Source organism: Hyperolius riggenbachi, chromosome 3 (genome assembly GCF_040937935.1).
Source record: "Hyperolius riggenbachi isolate aHypRig1 chromosome 3, aHypRig1.pri, whole genome shotgun sequence".
Lineage (NCBI taxonomy): Eukaryota > Metazoa > Chordata > Amphibia > Anura > Hyperoliidae > Hyperolius > Hyperolius riggenbachi.
The window spans coordinates 313423253-313447843 of NC_090648.1; the positions used below are offsets into that span (position 1 = coordinate 313423253).

At 42.3% G+C, this 24591-nt stretch overlaps 1 protein-coding gene across 4 annotated transcripts in view; it reads left to right on the forward strand.

Moving 5' to 3' along the window:
• CPSF6 (cleavage and polyadenylation specific factor 6) overlaps positions 1–24591 on the forward strand; it is a 56002-nt gene that overhangs the window by 25685 nt on the left and 5726 nt on the right. For 2 of the 4 annotated variants that reach the window (XM_068276706.1, XM_068276708.1), the window contains exons 6-9: positions 1004–1490; positions 1572–1687; positions 5789–5942; positions 6341–6534. In XM_068276706.1, coding sequence (XP_068132807.1) covers positions 1004–1490; positions 1572–1687; positions 5789–5942; positions 6341–6530 — 947 coding nt within the window. In that variant the 3' untranslated portion in view covers positions 6531–6534. The remainder of the gene's footprint in view (positions 1–1003; positions 1491–1571; positions 1688–5788; positions 5943–6340; positions 6535–24591) is intronic. The other 2 variants (XM_068276707.1, XM_068276709.1) reach the window with 1 other exon arrangement.

A 24591-nucleotide genomic window follows, 5' to 3' on the forward strand; every position in this document is an offset into this window, starting at 1 on the left:
GTTCATTAAATTAAACATAAGTAGTAGAAATACTGCAGAAAACTTTACACAAATATAATCTAACATAATCTAAATGCCCACCTAAACGCCCTCTCCCCATCAATGTCACCTACGACGGGAGTCCTACACTTCGGTGTTATGTAACCCCACCATACATCTGGATAGTCCTGATCGTTAAAGGACTCTGGACGCTACTGGCTCTTTCCCAACATCAGTCCAATAACCCCATATCCCCCCCACACCGACTCCCATTTCACATTTAAAGCAACTTCTTACACCAATCAACTTACAGGGGGGTTCAATGGCTACAACACACACGGCAGCAAAGGGAAAGGTAAGTCAGATGAGCGCACCATGCTTCCTAAAAGTGGCTGGGTTGCTGAGACTACTTACCTCCAGACAGACCCAGATTGGAAGCTCTCGCATAATGTTGTTGCTGGAACTTATCCTTAGTGAACACTGTATCAAACCTTCATACTGCCTTTCTATCATAGCACATTTAGTAAAACAGGGCTATAGGGAGCTGTTGTAGGTCACTCTGCAGTTCGCACCACCACCTCGAACTACAGAAGTGACTAAAGCCATGCATCCTGACCACTCACATGAACATACACCAATGCAGCGCTGGTGTAGATGCTGGTTGGTTTATAGTCCTGGGCTCTTCCCCTTATCTGATCCTAAAAGCCATATAACTCATTGTAAAATCAAAATGGGGGGGTAAAATAAATTCAAATTTATAGCTGTGTACAATATTTAAATCTTTCATCACATCTCCTCCTAAACCAATATATAGTTGACCCAACCTTGGGTCAGTTTGCTTAGCCTATTATAGCTGTGTGCATGTGTCCATGTGTTTTTGACCATTAGTGTTTAACTAGTTCTTATTTGAAATTCAGTCCACCTTTTAATATATCATGGAAGTGGTATTAAATTATACCTTCTTAGTAGCTAGGAGCTTTTGTTGATTTTTGCAGAATGTTATATTTTTGCTTTTCACTTATAGGTATGACACCACCAAGACCACCCATGTGTCCACCTGGCCCACCAGGCCTACCTGGTCCTCCTCCTCCAGGACAGCCACTCCCCCTACCATTAGCTGGACCACCAAATCGTGGCGAGCGTCCACCTCCCCCAGTTTTATTTCCTGGTCAACCATATGGTCAGCCACCCCTAGTTCCTCTTCCACCAGGCCCTCCTCCTCCTGTTTATGGCCCTCCACCTGGTCCCCCTCCTCCTCAGCAAGGTCCACCCCCACCCCCTGGCCCATTTCCTCCTCGGCCTCCAGGTCCTCCTATGGCACTTGGACCTCCTCCCCATTTGCCAGGACCACCCCCTGGAGGACCTCCCCCAGCTCCACATGTAAATCCTAACTTTTTCCCACCACCTGGTAACCCGGGAATGCCTACTTCAGATAGCCGTGGTCCCCCACCGTCCGATCCATATGGCCGACCACCTCCATATGACCGAGGAGATTATGGTCCACCAGGAAGGTTAGTCAAAAAACAAAATAAAATGTTTTTTTTGTTTTGTTTTGTTTTTTTTCCTTACCACCAGATTTTAATATTTTGTAGGGATATGGACTCTGTCAGGACACCTTTAAGTGAAGCAGAATTTGAAGAAATCATGAATCGCAACAGGGCAATTTCAAGCAGTGCAATTTCAAGGGCAGTTTCTGATGCCAGTGCAGGTTGGTGCTTATGCCAAATACATCTGAACTTATTTTTTTCCCCTAATGATGGAAAGTCATGAAGATAAATTGCAAAGAGTTGTAACCCAATTCCTGCTTATGTATTTGAAACCTTTTGCATTTTACAAATAATTTGTGCAGCAGTGTTCTCCCCAGGCTTTTTGGTGAGCACCCGGCTGCCATCTGCTCACCACCTCTTCTGCTGTAAGCAGAGAAGCTCCAGCCCTGCATTCTCTCATCTCCCCCACCCAGCTACTTTTTTCATGCCACCTGGCTGGAGAAAAAATCTTGGGAGAACACTGTACAGGTATCTCTTATCTTTAAGTAATGCCCTACATACCAACTATGGATGCCAGCGGTCCAGCACTGTTGGCTGATAATCTTACTAGCAGACAAAAACTAAAATGCAGTAAAGCATTAACAGGTGGGGAGTGTAGGATGACTGGTTTGTGTGCTGCTTTTCTTCACTGTATAGTCTGCAGACTGATTGGAGTACTTGTGCACATGCTGAGTTGGTTATGCTAACCGTACTACATGTTTAGGCTACCTAAAGATTTTTCATATACACTATATTTTAATTTTATAGATTAATGTAGCTAGGATTGGCTTTAGCCGCTTATCTCACAAGCAGCAGTATATCTATGTTCCCTGAGACTTAATTTAAAGTCCCAGGGACGTGGATACTATTCTTCTGCTTCCTATGCGTGCCACACGCGCTCCCCCATTGTCAGCCATTAGAGCACTGATTGGTGAATGGGAGCATGTTACCAAAGCCGTAATTTATGAATGATCACTAATTTAACCATCAGCAGTGATCAATAATGCCCCTTTCACACGGGCAGCGGACAGAGCTGTTGTGAATCCATTGAGAAAGTTGTGCCCATTGAATGCAGAGATGTTGTCTATTACCCATAAACCTGGTTCAGATGGTGCATGAAAAATGTGTATTACGGGAAGAATCCCCTCATTCTGGAGAGTACCTGCACATCACTCTTACCAGTAGATGTACCCACAGATTACCTAGGGCTGATCTATGTTCCTTGTTCCTGTCTACACCCTCTGCAAGTACTCTTACCAAGGACTAGTTTTGATGTCTATTGAACAACTACTCTACAGTTATCCTAAGTTATCTTTAGTTAAAAAAATGTATCTCTGGCGTACGTAAAAAAAAAAGCACAGAGGTACAGTACAGACCAAAACTTTGGACACACCTTCTCATTCAAAGAGTTTTCTTTATTTTCAGAACTATGAACATTGTAGATTCACATTGAAGGCATCCAAACTATGAATTAACACATGTGGAAGTATAGTACATAACCAAAAAGTGTGAAACAACTGAAAATGTCATATTCTAGATTCTTCAAAGTAGCCACCTTTTGCTTTGATTGCTGCTTTGCACACTTTTGGCATTCTCTTGACGAGCTTCAAGAAGTTGTCACCTGAAATGGTCTTCCAACAGTCTTGAAGGAGTTCCCAGAGATGCTTAGCACTTGTTGGCCCTTTTGCCTTCACTCTGCGGTTCAGCTCACCCCAAACCATCTCAATTGGGTTCAGGTCTGATGACTGTGGAGGCCAGGTCATCTGGTGCAGTACCCCATCACTCTCCTTCCTGGTCAAATAGCCCTTACACAGCCTGGAGGTGTGTTTGGGGTCATTGTCCTGTTGAAAAATAAATGATGGTCCAACTAAACGCAAACCGGATGGAATAGCATGCCGCTGCAAGATGCTGTGGTAGCCATGCTGGTTCAGTATGCCTTCAATTTTGAATAAATCCCCAACAGTGTCACCAGCAAAGCACCCCCACACCATCACACCTCCTCCTCCATGCTTCACAGTGGGAACCAGGCATGTAGAGACCATCCGTTAACCTTTTCTGCATCGCACAAAGACACGGTGGTTGGAACCAAAAATCTCAAATTTGGACTCATCAGACCAAAGCACAGATTTCCACTGGTCTAATGTCCATTCCTTGTGTTCTTTAGCCCAAACAAGTCTCTTTTGCTTGTTGCCTGTCCTTAACAGTGGTTTCCTAGCAGATATTCTACCATGAAGGCCTGGTTCACACAGTCTCCTCTTAAAGCGGACCCCAAACCAAACATTTTTTTTAATTCAAAATATTTAGTTGCACCACTCTGACACATACAAAGATAAACACTCCTTCAAGCCAATGAGTATTTCAGTGCATGCTTTTCACCCTTCTCTTTTCATAACTAGGGTTATACAGGTGGCAGCCATTAGCAATTCCTCCTTTGCCGGACACCTCCTACTCTACCACTTTGCCGGATTCTGTCCTGGCAATATGAAAGAAAGAGAGGGGTTCCCTTAATAAATGTAAAATATTTTATATTTGTCATCATGTAGCTGAAAAAAGGCTGCTATTATAATATAGAAAATAGATTTTATTTCTGAAATCTTGTATTTTTTATTTGGGTCCACTTTAACAGTTGTTCTAGAGATGTGTCTGCTGCTAGAACTCTGTATGGCATTGACCTGGTCTCTAATCTGAGTTGCTGTTAACCTGTGATTTCTGATGCTGGTGACACGGATGAACTTATCCTCCTCAGCAGAGGTGACTCTTGGTCTTCCTTTCCTGGGGCGGTCCGCATGTGAGCCAGTTTCTTTGTAGTGTTTGATGGTTTTTGAGACTGCACTAGGGGACACTTTCAAAGTTTTCCCAATTTTTCGAACTGACTGACCTTCCTTTCTTAAAGTAATGCTGGCCACTCGTTTTTCTTTACTTAGCTGCTTTTTTTCCTGCCATAATACAAATTCTAACAGTCTATTCAGTAGGACTATCAGCTGTGTATCCACCTGACTTCTCCACAACGCAACTGATGGTCCCAATCCCCTTATTAAACCTGACAGGGCACACCTGTGAAGTGAAAACCATTTCAGGTGACAACCTCTTGAAGCTCATCAAGAGAATGCCAAGAGAGTGCAAAGCAGTAATCAAAGCAAATGGTGGCTACTTTGAAGAACCTAGAATATGACATATTTTCAGTTGTTTCACACTTTTTGGTTATATACTATACTCCCACATGTGTTAATGCATAGTTTGGATGCCTTCAGTGTGAATCTACAATGTTCATAGTCATGAAAACAAAGAAAACTCTTTGAGAAGGTGTGCCCAAACTTTTGGTCTGTACTGTACACTAATGCTTAAAAGTTAATGTCCCAAAACATTGTCTAATACTATTCACTGGAATCCCTATCAACTGGGTTCCGGTGCATAGATCTAACCACTTGCAGAAAAATGTCCCTGGCCTTTTCTATATCCAATATAGAAAAGGTAGAGGCGTCTTTCTGCAAGGTTACAGGATTACACGCTGGAACCCAGCAGATATTGTGCTCCATTGAATCTTATACAGCCAACATACTGTGGCATTCACGTTGGCAATGACAGGCCGGGATGATTGTCGGCTTCCAGGCCAGTAGCTTTTTGTTCATAAAAGCCGATGCAGTCTTAAAGGGAACCTAAACTGAGAGGGATATGGATGTTTCCTTTTAAACAATACCAGTTGCCTGGCAGTCCTGCTGATCTCTGTCCGCAGTAGTGGCTGAATCACAGACCTGGAACAAGCATGCAGCTAATCCAGTCTGACTTCAGTCAGAGCACCAGATCTGCATGCATGTTTAGGGGCTGTGGCTGAAAGTAGAGAGACAGGATCAGCAGGAGAATCGGGCAACTAGTAATATTTTAAAAGGAAAAATCCATCTCCTCCTCAGTTTAGGTTCCCTTTGATACAGCTCTAAAATTCCTAAGCTTTAGCAGTGATGAGATGACTCTTACGTTACATACTTCCAATCAACAAGAGTGTTATATGCAAATCACAGGAGTCAGTGGAATCATAAAATTTGAAGTCTGATGGTTTTTGCACTGACTCAACAGCCCTGATGAATTTTAAACCATGCCTGTTAACATACACTTTAAATGAATAATTGAAGGGCATATTTGGTACTGGAAAAATGAATGAATATTAAAGGAATTTTAATATTTGTCCCATTGTCCGTCCGTAAATAGTGTGTAGATGTGTACATTTGTGTCTGTACGAGAAGTATTCTTTTTTTAATATACAGGTTTCCTTTTTAATTTTTTTCCAGGGGATTATGGAAGTGCAATTGAAACCTTGGTAACGGCAATTTCTTTAATTAAACAGTCAAAAGTGTCAGCTGATGATCGTTGCAAAGTGCTCATCAGTTCTCTACAGGATTGTCTTCATGGAATTGAATCAAAATCATACGGTTCAGGGTCTAGGTAATGTCTACTGTCCCAATCAATTGTGAATGTATTTCCCGTATGTTTGTATAAGAAACTACTCTAGAAAACCTTGTTTACGCCTTTCATATCTCTCCATCACTGGCCATTAAGGAATGGTTTTCTTCTCTCCTAGTTTCTATCTGCCTATGAGAGCTAAACATGGCCGAATACAAAAGACTGCCAAATAACTTCATCTAGTAAGACTTTTTGGTTTCAGTCTTAAGGAGAGCCAATAATTACCAGACTATGTCTGGATACCTGTGACTATACTGACTTCAGCTTTGCTACATAGAGCCCTTCGTTTTTGTCTAGTTTGTGATATTGGAAAGGCTATTTTGTGTTTACATGGAATTGTTTAAGTTTTGAGGGGGAATTAACTGAGTGATTTCCTTTAGAAGACGTGAGCGTTCAAGAGAAAGGGACCACAGTAGGTCACGAGAAAAGAGCAGGCGTCACAAATCTCGCAGCAGAGATCGCCATGATGACTATTACCGGGAAAGAAGCCGTGAACGGGAGAGGCATCGTGATCGGGAACGGGATCGGGACAGGGAAAGAGACAGAGAGAGAGAGTATCGTCACCGCTAAGCAGGTGGGTATGTGAAGGCATGAAGCGAAAGGTGCCAGGGGGGCAAAACAACTTTGTTGAATGCAAAATCAGTATTTAAAATGTATATTATTGTTCAGAATTCATGTGAACTCATTTCTACATTGGTAAGTACCAGATGACTTCATACAGGTAAAGCAAATTTATATTGGAAGATTCCCGACTTGTTCTCAGACTGCTTTTGAAATTGGTTCCTTAAGGAAAAAAATCCAGTGGCCGATTACGTACTGCAATGTCTGCAAAGGTATGTTCTGGAAATATCCCTATGATTACTGTTTTAGGGAATTTCTGGGTGGAGATTGAAGAGTTGGGTTGTTACATCCATTTTTAACAGCAAGCAAGCCAGCCATCAAAATTATACTTCTACCTTCCCTTTCCCGTGTATTTATTTTTCTTGTATTTATTTGCCACAAGCATTTAACAGTATGTTAGTGTGTGTGCGAGTGTTTAATTTAGTTCTTTCCCTGAAGAATCCTGCAGCCTGCTCTACCTGTCAAAATATATATGCACATACCGTATTTTCCTTCGTATAAGATGCACTTTTTCGCCACCAAACATGTGGAGAAAAAGTCCCTGCGTCTGATACGTCGAATGCAGGAAATCCCCAACGTACGAATGCACGCCGATGCAAACCACCGACCCTGCCACGATTTCGGATTACCTGCATTGTCCCTCCTGTGTGATACAGGCTCCCAACACTGCTTATCATACACGGTGAGCAGAAGACACGGGGGGGGGGTTAATGTAGACATGGGGAGCCGAGGATACAGGTGGACACCAAGTGGGGGAGAACATCTACAAGGTGCTCCTGGAACATGGACACACCAGGTTTAGTGTGTATGTATGTATTTTCCCCCTGATTTTTCACCTCTAAGTCAAGGTGTGTCTTAAACAGTGGAAAATACGGTACATATGTGGAGGTTGGCTGATACTTGACTAAAGCCTTTTGAAGTCATGTTCAGCTGGCTTTGGTCAAGTATCATTTAACCTGTCAATATGGTTTTGGATTTGAGGAAGCATTTGAGAAGACCTATGCATCATTTTAATTTGGAGCCATAGGTTTGATAGAAAATGGATTTTCCTGTAAAGCTTGTAAGTGTCTGAGGAATTGCTGATGCTCTTAAAACTTGGTGTGAGCATTGGTTTTACGATTTTGTTTTGGCAATGGCCAAACTAAAAGAGCCTGCAACTTCAGATAAAGCATTGATGCTGCAGTGTTTTTCAAGCTATGGTCCAGGGACCACAGATAAAACTTGGACAGATTGTTCACAGCTGTAAGCTGTAACATAAACTGATCAAATTATCAGTTAATTAACCACTACCTGAAAAATGGACATTTATGAATGTCCTATTTGTGCACATTCTGCCTAAGTGCATGTGCACATTTATACCTCTCAGCCCATGGCATGAAGTGGATAATGTAAAATCTATTGTTTGTACAAATCTAAGTATTTTTTTATAGCATATTAATCATATTTATTAATTTAACCATTAGCCATCCATTTTATACTGCAAACAGTTTCTCACCTTGCTGCTGCCTATGGAGAAGTACAGGGCAGAGCTACCCATTGCCATGAAAGTGAATGGGGAAGCCTCTCTGCTACTTAAAAAATGTACACTTTTTATATATAGTACCACACACAGTGTCAAGAGTAGAGCATGAAAATAGATGCACATGCCCTGTGTTTCCTGTCTATCAAGTATTTGTGGAGCACAGCTTGCAGTCCCAGGCTGCCTGCATGACTTTTTGTCATGTTTATTTGTGTAACTTGTCGACCACCTCATCCATATTACTTTTAATGCTCGAGGTGGGCAGGATCTTCTGTCAATCGTTGTACCCTCCCTCTCTTACCTATGGTAGGGGAATAGCCATAGAAGTATGTAGGTTTGTGAAATATTCTTAGGGGCTTATTTATATGTCAAGTTGGGTTAGAGAGCCCGTGGTGGGCTCATAAAATAAAAACTCCGCCGGATCAGGTAGCTGCCAAAACCGCTGCACTGGTCCACTTTCATGACCTCCGGGTGTCTCTTCTCTTCCAGCGGCCAGGGAGAGAGAGCTGCCCTACGGCAGCTCTGGAAAGCCTACAGGAACGCCCCTAGTGCGCAGTTTGAGCAGGGAATATCTCTCCTCTATTTTCAGAGATAGTGACAAATATTGTCGTTAATTTTGGGGGGGGGGGTTAGCGCTGTGGTGAGGGGGCACAGAGGCATGTCATGAGGCAGGGAACATGCCTCTGTGTTCCATCTGCCCCCAACGGAACTGCCTCTGTTTCTCTTTGAATGAGAGTGTGTGTGTGTGTGTGTGTGTGTGTGTGTGTGTGTGTGTGTGTGTGTGTGTGTGTGTGTGTGTGTGTGTGTGTGTGTGTGTGTGTGTGTGTGTGTGTGTGTGTGTGTGTGTGTGTGTGTGTGTGTGTGTGTGTGTGTGTGTGTGTGTGTGTGTGTGTGTGTGTGTGTGGTCTCCCCAGAAATTGTTTTCAGCCAGGTGGGGACAGTCATGCTGATTGCCACTAGGTGGGTTAACGCCCCCCCCCCCATAAAATTGACAGGCTAGGTTCTGTACTGGAATCTCTTAAAGGGATACTTAATTGAAGAAAAATTAGGCTAGTTATTTACCTGGGGCTTCTTCTAGCCCCTTACAGTCCTCCTGTTGTCCTCATCGCCATTCCACGCTGCTCTCTTCCTTAGCCTCGCACCAACGCGATCATGCTGCCATGGCCAGGAGCACTTTGCCTATGCACAGTAGCAATTTTTCTTTACCCCGAAGTGCAGAACGCTGCCGGTCACGGGAACGCGATGATGGAGGAGGCGAATGACACGTTGTGGCCATGCATGCAGCATTCAAAGGGGAATCACAGAGGTACAAAGCAGCAGCGCAGAATGACTGCAAGGGATTAGAACAATTTAAGAGGCTGGAAGAAGCCCCAGGTAAGTAGCTGGCCATTTTCTTTTAACAGGTAAAGTGTCTTTAAAGTTCTAACTACCCTTCTGCTGATTTGACAATGAAACTAGCAGCTTTTCCTATATACATGGGTGGTCCCAGTATGGGAAAGAGGATTTCTGGGCCATAGCATGATATTGATAAGCAGGCAGCTTATCAATATCATGCTATGGCACCAGATATCCCCTCTTACACCACCCATGTACATAGGAAACATGGGAAAAAATCTTAGTAGTTTCATTTTCAAACCTGGCTGCTGGTTGTAACAACACTCAGTTACAAGGGATATTGCTGGCTATGTGGCTGTCAAGGGGCCAGGGTGCCTCACTAATCACTTTGTGTCTGCCTGCCTTTGCCCTGTATGAGTCCGTGGCTGTCAGTACAGCGTCTCACTCTCCCCCCAGACCAGTCTAGTCTGGCAAGAAGCAGAGAGACAGTCACAGGACAGGATTATCAGGGGGTGAAAGCGTTAAGCATCTTGAAGTTCTAGCTGGCGGGAGGGTCTGCGTTAGATAGTGAAACTCACTAACACAACACACAGCGGCTGGCAGGAGGATGAATACAGCGAGAGGAGGAGGAGAGCTGAGAGCATCTGGCTAAACATTCCATAGAGAACTGAGCCGCGCTTCCTCTCCAATCTCCTGCTCAGCTAAGCTGCGTGTGACGTCACCTGCATTCCCCGCCCCTCCATACAACTGCCGGGAGCTGAGGAGGAGGGCAGAGGCAGCGTCCCTGAGTGACAGCGGCTGGCTGCTATGATACAGCCGCCGCTGCTCACTAATGAGCCACACAGAACGGGATAATTTCACCCCGGTGCTCAGAGGAGATCAGCCGGGCGCTCAGAAGAGATCAGCCGGGCGGCCCACCCTGGTAAATGGCTCTGGGAAGAACACTTGTGTGTGTGTGTGTGTGTGTGTGTGTGTGTCTAGGAACACACTAGGCAGAAACGCTAACGTTTTTGCAGCTTTGGGTCGCATGTAAAAACGCATATATGTGCGTTCTTGCACAACTTTCTGCATACTTTTCAAAAACATGTAAAACGCGTATTATGTTTCTCAATGGAGATGCAGAGGAATGGGTTTTTATGTGCATTTTTTTAAAAATACCAATAGATTACTGTATTTTACTCGGTTGATTAGGGAAAATAATGAAAAACTTAACGCACCCGAAATGCACAAAAAAGCTAATGCATACAAAAAGACAGCAAAAAATTCTGCAAAGTGTAGAAAATGCATGGTTTTCTGCAAGGCGCAGTGTGCTCCCAGCCTGTGTGTATGTGCGCGATCAAGCGCCACCTCAGAAAGAGGACCTTCATTAGGTAAGCATAGTGAGTTTTGGGTAGTAGCGAGCCAGTCTAAGCCAAGCAAAGGTGTGGATGTTTTTGTTTTGTTTTCAAGGGAAATTCCACTTTCACAAAAATATTACATTGTATATAGACTGGTGCAGAACAAGTCTTTTATTTTAACTTCTATTAAGATATCTTTACATTTCAGTGTGCAGCAAGCTAAAGATTTTCAAAACTGTCAGTAAGTACAAATGGATCTTCTTTTAATCTATGGCAGGGCTGTCCAACCCCAGTCCTCGATAGGAGTAGTAAACTGCACAGAGCAAGGTCCTTATAAGTTAATTTTAAAGTGGACCTGAACTCAGACCTCCTCTCTGCTCTAAAAGATAAACCGCATAATCTCCTTTAAACAAAAAACATTTTTGTTACAGTTGATACAAATCCTGCAATAAATCTGCATAGTTTCTACTTCCCGATTCATGGAAGCAGACATTGTTTACAGCCTATGCTTTGAAATGGGCTTATCTACCATATGCAGTCATGTGACACAGGGGAGGATCAAATTACTCTTAACACTCTAAATACATACAGGGTGCATTTCTCTGTTTTCCTTCTGTCATGTGCAGGAGTTCGGGTCCACTTTAACACTTGGACTAATCAATTGCATGGCAGCAAACTTTGACACTTCTGTTTGCCAGATTCTGTTAGGAACATCAAAGAATGGACATGCTTTAAGCCTAATCTACACGGAGCAATCCAGCGGCTCGATTAGCCACTGGATCGACTCTGCTGCATCCCTGCGCTTCCCCGCTCGCCTGCGCGTGCGTCGGATTCGGTCACCGCCGGCGCCGCTTATCTTCAGCTCTATTCCCTGCCATTGTCCGCTTGTGGGGAACGAGCAGGGAATCGGCCGCGGCAAGATCGGACCTGTCGGATCTTATCAATGGTGCGATTGATAAGACACATCGCTCCGTGTAGACCCAGCTTTACATTTACAGAACAAGATAAGCAAGCAGATTTACTTGCCATTAGTCCTTGCAATATATAGAGCTGAACTGAATGAAATGTGTTTTCTCTACAAAAGTGGAATTCCCATTAAAAACGGGTGTTGGAGGGTACCTAAAGTGATATTTAACCTGAGAGAAACGTGTATGTTAAATCCCAATGTCACTAATCTAGGCTGTGTTCTGTTGGCTATTTTGTGACAATAGATGACCATCATAGTTGATCAGTGTTATTGAATTAGCTTAAAAAAAACCTCACAAAACACACTATAAAACTAGAAGAGGATCCTGGCCAGTGGCGGCGAGGTCGAGGAGGACATTTGGAAGCCTTTGGAATATCTAGAGCAAAGATGTTGAACTCCAGGCCTGGAGGGCCCGATCCATTCCAGTGTTTACGATGGACTGAGAAAGAGAGAAATGTGATCTACCTGATGGACCACTCTTACTGATTCAGACCCATCAATTAGTTTAATCTGTGTCAAAAATGTCTGAGGACCTTGGCCCTCGAAGGACCGGTTTGACATCCCTGATCTAGAGGCTTCCCTCTACTTGCGCAAGTATCTACATTTTTTTTTTTTTAATATATTACAGTTCTGCTTTAAAGGAGTTATCAGCCAAAATCGACAAAATGAGCTTTACTCACCTGAGGCTTACTCCAGCCCCTTGCAGCCGACTGTCCCACGCCGAAAGCTCTGCGCCATCGTCCTGGTCTCCGAGCACGGTGCGGAGGCAGACCCCGAGGTCGTCCTCGCTGCGCTAACCGCTGCTGTCAATCAAGCCCACGTACATGGCTTACTGCGCAGGTGTAGTAGTTCTGCGCCTGTGCAGTAACTCCTTTAAGAATTCAGGGCTCTACATGACAATGTCTCTGCAGCAGGACTGTAGTCACAGCTTTATTAGCTCTCACTGATGACTAATTAAAGCTGATAAAACTGGCTAAGAAATATTTCAGGGGGGAGAGAGCAGACAAGTATTCATATATTCAGCTGAGAGAAAATTAAATATACATTTTTAACTTTTTAGTTATAACACAAGACTATTGGAATTCAGGAAATCCTATTTAGGATTAGGACTACGGATACAATTGTTTCTCATTAGTTTATTTTCACTTCAGATTTACTGTAACGCCAGTATGTAACAATGCCCATAAGTTGACCTGTTGGAAGATAATGGAGGACGTTTATGTTGAACTCGTCCAAAAAATTGCTTGTCCACCTGCAAGCTTAATACTTTGGCCATAATTGTTTGAACCACTTGGCTAGATCCAAATTGCAGTTTATGAAAGGTATTGAGTCAGTACTGCTGATTCGTATATTTGTTTTGGGTCTGTGACTCAGAGAATATGACCATTCCTATGACCAGGCTGCCAGCATTTTTCAAACTATAATCAAATAGGCTGCAGAGAATAAAATCACCTAGTATTTCAATGCATTTACTGTATTAAACAATAAAAGTAGATTAAAGGAGTGGGTTTTGACTGAATATGTATGTACAGTACAGTATATGCATGGCAGTCGGCGAAGGGCCTGTTTCCACTGCACGCGGATTCTAGATGCAGAAAAACTGACTCCAATGTTTGCCCATGGGCTTGTTTCCACTACGCAATTTTTCTGATGCAGAATTCCCATAGGCATTCATTGGAGTCAGTTTTCTGCATCCAGAATCCATGTGTAGTGGAAACAGGCCCTAAGTGAAGTGTCTGAGTCCTCCAGCCTTCTAAAGAAAATCTTCCTATAGAAAATGTAGGCTTCAATTATGCTTTAATATATAGGATGCATACAGATGGAGGGGGGGGGGAGGGGGGGTTAGGGAGCAGCCCTCTGAAGGTAAATGCTTGCCTCCCTTTCTCTTGGCCCCCAACATTGCACACCACTTAGGAACTTGGGAATGGGCTGAGAATCTGATCACTTTATAGATTATCAGACCCCAAAATGTATTTATTTTTTTCTGCAGACATACATATGCTTGTACAAGTTCTTTAAAGGGTACCTGAGATGAAAAGAAGATATTTTATACATACTTTGGGCTTTCTCCAGCCCCCTTCAGGCTGATTGGTCCCTCCCCGTCCTCACTGCCGCCTGGATCCTCCACTATGGGTCCCGGTAATTAGGCCAGTCACTGCAGGCGCAGTCCAGCCACCTGCGCTCCCCCGTCACACTCCCATGGCCGGTGATGAGCGGTGCGCATGTACTACGCCCTGACTTCCGAAATTACTGGGATCCATAGTGGAGGATCCAGGCGTCTGTGAGGACGACAAGGGACCGATCAGCTTGAAGAAGGCTGGAGAAAGCCCCATGTATACATTTCTTTTCATTTCATGTTCACTTTAAATGAGGTAGATATGGATTTGCCCTTTGTGTGATCTTGGCAGAAATCTTAGTACAGAAGCATGGGGACTCTTCAGGTTTTATATTGGGTTGGGTACTGTATATGGGTAGTTTACTGCAATGGAAAGTATATGTGATACCACTGTGGAGATTTCCTTGCACATGATTGAAGGACAACTAAAGCGAGAGGAATATGAAGGCTTCCATATTTATTTCCTTTTAAACAATACTAGTTGCCTGGCTATACTGCTGATCCTTTGCCTCTAATACTTTTAGCCATAGATCCTGGACAAGCATGCAGCAGATAAGTTGTTTCTGTTATTGTCAGATTTGACAAGATTAGCTGCATGCTTGTTTCTGGTGTTATTCAGAAACCACTTCAGCCAAATAGATCAGCAGGGCTGCCAGGCAACTGGTATTGTTTAAAAGGAAATAAATATGGTAGAATTCATATTCTTCTCAGCAATTTCATGTCCGCAGATCCACTGGAGAGATCTGTCTTCAACAAGATATAGTACAAACACCGCTCATCACTGGAACAGGGAGAAGAGAGTTCATACTCGCCCATCCTGCTGCTGAACTCTTCATATGTGGGTGGAGGGGGATCACTAGACTTCCAAGGAAGTGTATAAAGTGGCTGGATAGTGTACTGGTTAAGGGCTCTGCCTTTAACATGGGAGACCAGGGTTGGAATCCTGGCTAGGGTCAGTACCTCTTCACGAAGGAGTTCAAAGCAAAACTCCCTAACACTGTGGCCTCTTGAGCGCGTCCCAGTGGCTGCAGTTCTTGAGCGCTTTTGAGTCTGACAGGAGAAAGACGCAATACAAATATTTGGATTATTATAAAACAATGCATTTTAAATTCATCCTAAACACATTTTAGAAGCTTAAAGAGAATCTGTAACCTCAAAAAGATCCCCTGGGGGGGGCTGGTGGGGATGGCGGGGTACTCACCTCGAGAGGGGGAAGCCTCAGGATCCTAATGAGGCTTCCCACGACGTCCTCTGTCCCACGGGGGTCTCGCTGCAGCCCTCCGAACAGCCGCCTACAGACCCGATTGTTAATTCAATATTTACCTATGCAGGCTCCAGCGGGGGCGCTGTGGCTGCTTTCGGCTCCGAAGTAGACTGAAATGCCTGATCTCAGTCGGGTCCACTCTACTGCGCAGGTGCCGGAGACTTTCGCCTGCGCAGTAGAGCACACCCGACGGCGATCGGGTATTTCCGGGAAGGTAAATATTTACATAGCCGCTGTACGGAGGGCTGCAGCGAGACCCCCGAGGGACGGAGGACGGCGTGGGAAGCCTCATTAGGATCCTGAGGCTTCCCCCTCCCGAAGGTGAGTAACCCCCCCAGGGGATTTTTTGATGTTACAGATTCTCTTTAAACCTCATCCTAATTACAAGATGGCAAATTATATGTATGTTTAAAATTTTGGCTGTTGTCTAAAATTTAATAGCTCTGTGGTTTTGGTTTTCAAGTGTAACAAACATGGATCCAAATATAATTTCTTGGCTTAGTAGAATATTTTTTACTGTTTATAAAGAATCAATTTTTTCTGTTACCTTGTGTACATTGCATTTGCTTATAATAAACACATAAAAAAATGCCCAATCTCGTGACTTACTTATATACTAGAGACTTGATGCCTTCATCTGGTTGGTATTGCATGTTTTTATCTGTACCAATGAAGTTATTTTAGGTTTTTTTTTCTTTAACCTATGTAGCTGTAAATTAAATATCTCACTACTTGGCCAAGGAACCTGGCCAAGTAGTTTACTATATCAGAAATTACTGTATATTCATGGTCTATATCAGAGTTTGATATGAGATTCTACTGTAGTAGAGCCTTTTACATGTAGAGATCTACTCCTAACCGATAGCAGCAATTTGAAATTTTTATCTGTTTTCTTTTTGAAATGGAGCAATTTTGTTTCCTACTTTCAAACATTTCAATACATTTTTAGTCTTTGCAGTGGTCACAGTATGGACTTTTTGGGGTACTTAATTTATTGAGGCCATTGCAAAGAAAACTGAGGAAAAAATTAGCAATTGTCCAGAACCATCACAGCTATCTTCCTTCATCTTACAGTTGCTCTGGGCTAATGTTCTACCTATTCCTTAAAGAGGAACTCCAGTGAAAATAATGTAATAAAAAAAGTGCTTCATTTTTACCATAATTATGTATAAATGATTTAGGCAGTGTTTGCTCATTGTAAAATCTTTCCTCTCCCAGATTCACATTCTGACATGTATTACATGGTGACATTTTTACTGTGGGCAGTTTATGTAGCTGTTTCTAGATGTTCTGGCCTTGCAGACAGCTGTAAACAGCCATTTCCTGTCTGTGAACATTGTTACATTGTGGCAGTTTGCCCAGAGTACCGTACGGTACCAGAGCCTCTTGTGGGAGGGGTTTCAGCACAAAATCAGTCATACAGCGCCCCCTGATGGTCTGTTTGTGAAAATCATTATATTTCTCATGTAAAAGGGGGTATCAGCTACTGATTGGGATAAAGTTAAATTCTTGGTCGGAGTTTCTCTTTAAGTTTTCTTTAACCATTTCAGCCCGCAGGGATTTTTCACCTTATGCATCAGAGCACTTTTCACCTCCCATTCATTCGCTAATAACTTTATCACTACTTAACACAATTTATCGATCTATATCTTGTTTTCTCCACCACTAATTAGGCTTTCTTTGGGTGGTACATTTTGCTAAGAATTATTTTTTTATAAATGCATTTTAACAGGATTAATAAGAAAAAATGGAAAAAATTCATTTTCTCATCTTTCGTTCATTATAGCTTTAAAATAATCCACGCTACCATAATTAAAACCTATGTATTTTATTTGCCCGTTTGTCTCGGTTATGACACCATTTAAATTTTGTCCCTATCACAATGTATGGCGCTAATATTTTATTTGGAAATAAAGGTGCATTTTTTCCGTTTTGCGTCTATCACTATTTACAAGCTTATAATTTAAAAAATGTTCGTAGTATACCCCCTTTAAATGCATATTTAAAAAGTTCAGAACCTTACGTAACTATTTGTTTTTCTTTTGTTTATTTTAAGTGTATTTTTTTTTCCATAAAAAAATTTATTTGGGTAATATTTTGGTGTGGGAAATAAACAGTTAATTTTTAATGTTATTATATGTGTAAATTGTAATGTAAAAAATATGTAGATGTAGTTTTACTATTTTACCTTGAGTTTATTTTTTTTCTCCTTGTGCTTCTCGCTAACCGGAAGCACAAGGGGGACGGGGAACATTTTTTTTTTTTTTTTGCAGAAAGACAAGCCTCTAGTAAGAGCGCTTCGGTTTTTCTGCTGGGGACACGGATCGGTGATCGGGAACCATGTTCCCGTTCACTGATCCCAGGGCTACTGGGGGACAGCACGGGGGCGCACCCGCGATCGCGCCGAAGCGTGGCACCGTAGCAGAGCAGCCGCCTGGATATGAGCATCATGTCCGGGCGGCAGAAATGGTTAAGCCTTCCCTTATTTGACAGTCCATGGTATATGCTTGGTAAGATTAAAGGTTTAAGCCTTGTACGTATACCTGACTCAAGTTGGCTGAGGCGACCGTAATTGGGCATGTTTACAGTGGCCTGCAAGGCACAAGCGATTTGCCAGGCGGATCTTCTTAACCTCAGTGACTGCAGATTATATTGTTTGTGCCACTCTCCCGCCGCCGCATGATATCTCATGGCGGGCAGGAGAGCGGTGTGAACAATAGAAAAGTGGACGCTGCTGGTTGTGAGTAGATTTGTGTGGCAAATCGCTCTGTTGTTTTCCCCGCCCGCATAGCAACACAGCGCTTCATCAGCTACACAGCTGACACATGTTTTGTGCACCCTGTCCCAGCAATGTTGGCCAAGCAGACAGTGTCCTGATTACCAACATGTGACATCAATCATAGTTGTGTACGCACCTTTACATGCACTATTACCTGTCAGGATTGAGCTTGATCCTGCGGGCTACACTGTGAGGAGGGGGAGGCCACTGCTGATTCTGGCGTTTAGGGTTAGGAATGGAACATTGCACTCCAGGGTCACTGTTGCTTAAAGATCTGGTGTGCTGGTTCCTTAGGCAACATTGGGGACTTCTGTACTCCTACAAGCTTCTGAGCTGATCTGACAAGATACAGTTTGTCATGTCTAGCACGCTAGTGCATTGCCTCTTTTGGAAAGTTTTATGTGAACAAGTTCAGAATGACATTCTTTTCTTGTATAAAGGGTATCTGTAGTCAGATTTAAAAAAAAAAAATAAGTTACTTTGGTGGGGGGAAGCCTGTGGATGGTTCAGTCTTCCCCGATCTTCCCATGCCCCTCTGTTCCTCCATTGGGAAGCTTTAAATAATCCTCTATAATAAAACCCAAGTGTCTCTGCATCCCATGTCCCTGTGTGTGTGTTTTGTTGTACTGTGCATGTGCAGGGAGGGACGCAGAGACACTGAAGGGGAGGGCGTGTGTGCGAATGCGCACGGTGACAGACCTAGCCTGTTTTTGAACGGGCTAAGGTCAATAGTGTTCAATATTAATGTTGAATACTGCTTGCAGCCGGACCATCCAGAGGCTTTCCCCTACAGTGGTTACTTTTTTTTTTTATGCTACATGTTTGCTTTAAATAAGTGTATGTTGTGCCTTTGTAATTTTGATACATATTGTAACTGACTTTTTATCTACATAAAAATTGTTTTATAATTTGTCCTATTTTGGCTTGCCGTATGAAGAAGCTCTTGTTCTACTTTTGTATACCCTTGTATCTAATATTTTTGTGGTCGCCTAAATTAGAACATGTTTTTGCTAGTTGTAATATATGTCTTGTGTGCATACATATCTATGAGTATTTTTATTGTCCTTATGTAAATAGACATACAGTGGAGGAAATAATTATTTGACCCCTCACTGATTTTGTAAGTTTGTCCAATGACAAAGAAATGAAGTCTCAGAACAGTATCATTTCAATGGTAGGTTTATTTTAACAGTGGCAGATAGCACATCAAAAGGAAAATCGAAAAAATAACCTTAAATAAAAGATAGCAACTGATTTGCATTTCATTGAGTGAAATAAGTTTTTGAACCCCTACCAACCATTAAGAGTTCTGGCTCCCACAGAGTGGTTAGACACTTCTACTCAATTAGTCACCCTCATTAAGGACACTTGTCTTAACTAGTCACCTGTATAAAAGACACCTGTCCACAGAATCAATCAATCGAGCAGACTCCAAACTCCAACATGGGAAAGACCAAAGAGCTGTCCAAGGATGTCAGAGACAAAATTGTAGACCTGCACAAGGCTGGAATGGGCTACAAAACCATTAGCAAGAAGCTGGGAGAGAAGGTGTTGGTGCGATTGTTCGAAAATGGAAGGAGCACAAAATGACCATCAATCGACCTCGCTCTGGGGCTCCACGCAAGATCTCACCTCGTGGGGTGTCAATGGTTTTGAGAAAGGTGAAAAAGCATCCTAGAACTACATGGGAGGAGTTAGTGAATGACCTCAAATTAGCAGGGACCACAGTCACCAAGAAAACCATTGGAAACACATTACACCGCAATGGATTAAAATCCTGCAGGGCTCGCAAGGTCCCCCTGCTCAAGAAGGCACATGTGCAGGCCGTCTGAAGTTTGCCAATGAACACCTGAATGATTCTGTGAGTGACTGGGAGAAGGTGCTGTGGTCTGATGAGACCAAAATAGAGCTCTTTGGCATTAACTCAACTCGCTGTGTTTGGAGGAAGAAAAATGCTGCCTATGACCCCCAAAACATCGTCCCCACCATCAAGCATGGGGGTGGAAACATTTTGCTTTGGGGGTGTTTTTCTGCTAAGGGCACAGGACAACTTAATCGCATTAACGGGAAAATGGACGGAGCCATATATCGTGAAATCCTGAACGACAACCTCCTTCCCTCTGCCAGGAAACTGAAAATGGGTCGTGGATGGGTGTTCCAGCACGACAATGACCCAAAACATACAGCAAAGGCAACAAAGGAGTGGCTCAAGAAGAAGCACATTAAGGTCATGGAGTGGCCTAGTCAGTCTCTGGACCTTAATCCAATAGAAAACCTATGGAGGGAGCTCAAGCTCAGAGTTGCACAGAGACAGCCTCGAAACCTTAGGGATTTAGAGATGATCTGCAAAGAAGAGTGGACCAACATTCCTCCTAAAATGTGTGCAAACTTGGTCATCAATTACAAGAAACGTTTGACCTCTGTGCTTGCAAACAAGGGTTTTTCCACTAAGTATTAAGTCTTTTATTGTTAGAGGGTTCAAAAACTTATTTCACTCAATGAAATGCAAATCAGTTGCTATCTTTTATTTAAGGTTATTTTTTCGATTTTCCTTTTGATGTGCTATCTGCCACTGTTAAAATAAACCTACCATTGAAATTATACTGTTCTGAGACTTTTCATTTCTTTGTCATTGGACAAACTTAAAAAATCAGTGAGGGGTCAAATAATTATTTCTTCCACTGTATATGAGAATATTTTTCATTATGACAGCAATGTGTCCAACATAGTGCTACCATTTTTCCACCAATAGCAGATATGGGAATGAAATAAATACTTGTACTTAAATATAAACCCAAGACAGTTGGTGCCTATCTTTATACACACACACACGCACGCACGCGCGCGCGCGCTCAGCGTTGATGATACTGGCTGTTTACTCCTCTTATTGCCTGATGAAGCGGGTTTTTACCACGCGAAACACGTTGCACTTTAGTTGGAGTATCCAATAAAATTGTTTTGGCTGAAAATCTGTTCTGCTTGGGGGAGGTAAGTCCACCACTACCTCCTCTATTACCAAGATGGGTTTTTAAGTTTTTAGGGTTTTTTTTTTTTTAGTTTTTTTTTTTAATCCTGTTGGTACCACTGTTATCCTATTATCTGCATCAAGTCCACCCTTGGTGGAGGGTTGTACCCTTCCTTCTACTACTACAGAGAGCGACCTTTTAATCCTGAGTGGGGTCAGGACAATCTCCCCACCTGCTTTGACAGTGGTTGCCTAATTGTTAACCCTGGTTTGTGAGTATTAAATTCATATTATTACTCTTGCAATTATACATTACCAGTACATACTACACTATATTGGGCTCTTGGTGTTCTCTCTTTTTCTCTTAATGTGCATTAAGTTTGTGCTTCCGAAGGCACAAGGAAAAGGAAAATAACTGCAGAGAGGGATTAATCAGTATTTACTGCCGCACTGGGTTTATTTTTTAGCTTAAAGAATACATTAGCATTTTATCTCTATGTGCACCAATAGCCTTGTTGGTGTATAAATACGTATGGCATAATTTGGTGTCATACATTTAGTATAGTGTTTGGTACAATTTTTGTCCCAGAAAATCTCCTCTGTAAATTGTTGAATATGCAATAAGCTTGTATTTATCTGATTCATCTCATTAAAGCCACAAAATGCAGACTGTTGCTTTGTGCATACTGTAATTTTCTATCAGGTAATGTTAACTGTATGGTCAGGTTTATGTAGCATTCCCATTAAAGGAAAAAAAAAATCATACCAGGGAAATGTCATGTTGTTGACAGTGTCTTCTTGGCCTTTTAGATTGTAGTCCAGCAGAGTGTTGATGACACTGACAAAGCTACCAACTTTCATGTGCAAAAGTTTGGGTTGCAAACTAGTTACATGGACATAGACAGCAGGTTCTGACAGATGTCGTCTTTTTCAGCATGTCTCAGCCTGTACTAACATATTCTGGGGTCAGTTGTTCTAAACACTTCAACCACCTCTGCTGAAAGTAATTGGAGCAGTGAGCTAGGGTGTAGCTGGTAGCTTTCACTGTTGCTGTGTTTTCATTTCTACAGTCTGATACACACTTTAAGCAGCATGTGAAACATGGTGACTGTTTTCAAAATTATTTTTCCACTTATCAAAAACTAAAATGCTTTAGTGATGTCGTCAAACTTTTATTTTTTTGTAATTCAAATTGTACAAAGATCATTTTAAATTGAGAAGCGATGCACATATTATGTAGTGCCCATTTTTGTACTGACTGCATGCTTTCACCTAGATTAGTTGTATGATTGCCCACATGGTTTTACGATGGAAGCAAATGTTGGCTGTGTACTGCAAAGGTGACCACAAATCAGGCGATGTATGGGCAGATCGACACTGAGACAGATCGATCCCTCTTTGTTTGAATGTCTATACACCACAAACCGATATCCAATAGATTTTAGCATGAAATCTATCAGAAATCAATGTGGCTGCACCGAGTATATAAAAAAAATTCCTTCAGTGCCCGTGGTGCTCTGTAAAATCTCACCTCTCAGCTTGCATGATGCTGTCACTACGAACGCATGTTACATGCACTGGTGGTGGGCAGGAGTCACACAGGAGGGGAGATGAGACACTATACATTTGGGAAAGGGTTTTGTGTTGGGGACACCGGTTGTTGTGATATCAAAAGCTGTCACCACCGCTCGTCCAATCAAGCACTTTCGACCGAGTTTTTCCAACATGTCCGATTGAACTCAGCCTGAAATTGGTCGACGGGATCAATCAGACATTCTTGAAAACCTCTCTTGTTGACATGTGGTACCAATTTTCCTTTGATAAGATAAAATTATCGAATCTGAAGGTCGATTGGCCTGCAAAATCACCTGATGAATGGCTGCCTTTATTCAACCTCTGTATATTGCAGATCATCCTAGTAGTACAGATAGTCCCTGCTTACAAACAATGCAGTTCAAACATCTCATAAATACAATGCTGTAATCATGTACAAAATGTACTGTAATGTTCATGTTAAATATTTTTATTACGTGTCACAGAATCAGTTTTTATGTGGTTTATAGCACAATAAAGCACATGGAAAACAACAATGTTTATACTGTATTATCTAGTCTAGTTGTCCGAAAGTAAATCATTTATCCACATGTACCAGTATGTATAATACATGATTTGATTTACAAGGAAAATTTCACTTTTACAAATGACCTGGAACGAAAACTGATTGTAAGTAGGGGACCACCTGTACCTCCCAACCTTAAATGACAGCTGAAGCAAGAGGCATATGAAGGCTGCCATATTTATTTCCTTTTAAAAGTGAATCTAAATCAAACCGACAAACTTTTACTTACCTGGGGCTTCCACCAGCCCCCTGGTGCCGTCCTGAAACCATCCTCTGGTCCCCCGCTGTGGCTCAGTTTCCACCGGCTGGCCAGTTTATGGCCACTGCGCCTACGCAGCTCTGCCCGCATGCATCGCTGGGAGACGTGAGTGAAACTCTTGTCAGTTAAATTTAATTTTCCTTTAAACAATACCAATTGCCTGGCTGTCCTGCTGTTTTTTTGCCTCTAATACATTTAGCCATAGACCCTGAACAAACCTGCTGACAAGATTAGCTGCATGCTTGTTTCTGTTTTGATTCAGGCACTACTGCAGCAAAATAGACCAGCAGGGCTGCCAGGCAACTGGTATTGTTTAAGAGGAAATAAGGCAGCCTCCATAATCTTCTCACTTCAGTTGTCCTTTAAGTTAGACACAGGTGGGTCAGTAATAGCTATGGGAAGCCTATTGATCTCACGCCATCAGAAATAAGTTACCGTAGCTACAGCTCAGTTACCATACTGCACACTCAATTTGGTTTCAGAAGAAATGTATCTAGAATCGATTTAACCACTAAGGCTGTGCTTTTTGATGCAGTGCAACGCTATGTGGCCATCAGTCTCATTCCATTCCGCCCTGTTGGTTTTTACATGATTTTGCACCATGTCGGATTACACTTTGGACTGAAAGTTGCCTGATATTTATTGAAAGTTGATTGATTAGATATGTTAGGAACAACAGATTCATGCAGAATTGAATTGGATGTAAAAATGTGTTTGTCTAGCATTATTTTAAGAAACCATTCTATGAGGACTTTTGCCACGAGAGATGCAGTGTTCTGTATTTGTACTTGATTTAGTTAGGAACATTCAGCCTCTTTTCCAAGCATTAGTGGGGGAAATGTATGTTATTATTGTCCACTTTTGGGGTAGAAAAGTGAGTTACTAATAGTAACTGCTTATATTAATGCATGATTCATTATCATATGCTTGTAATTTATTGAAGCTAAACAAAATTTTTTTTATCTGGTTCTTTTTTTTTGGGGGGGGGGGGGGGGGGGAGAATTTAAATTTTGTATATTTTGTCAAATGAATATGACCTTAGTAATTTAAAGCCCAACTTCAGGAATTTTTTCCTTAATGTGGAAAGGTATTAAAATGTTTTGGAGATTTAACAGTTACCTGTGTCGTTCATGCTCCCACTGCCGTGCACCCCCAATCTCTCCCCCCCTCCCCCCCCCCCCCCCCCCTTTTGGGAAGACTTTTTTTTTCCTTGATAAAGCAAACAAAAAATACATACCTATGGAAAGGCTCTGAATAGCATAGAGCCTTCCCGTTCCTCTCTGTCTCCTTGTTTCAGTGCCATGCCCCAGTGAAGTTCTTTGACCGACTTTGTTGAATGAATACTTCATC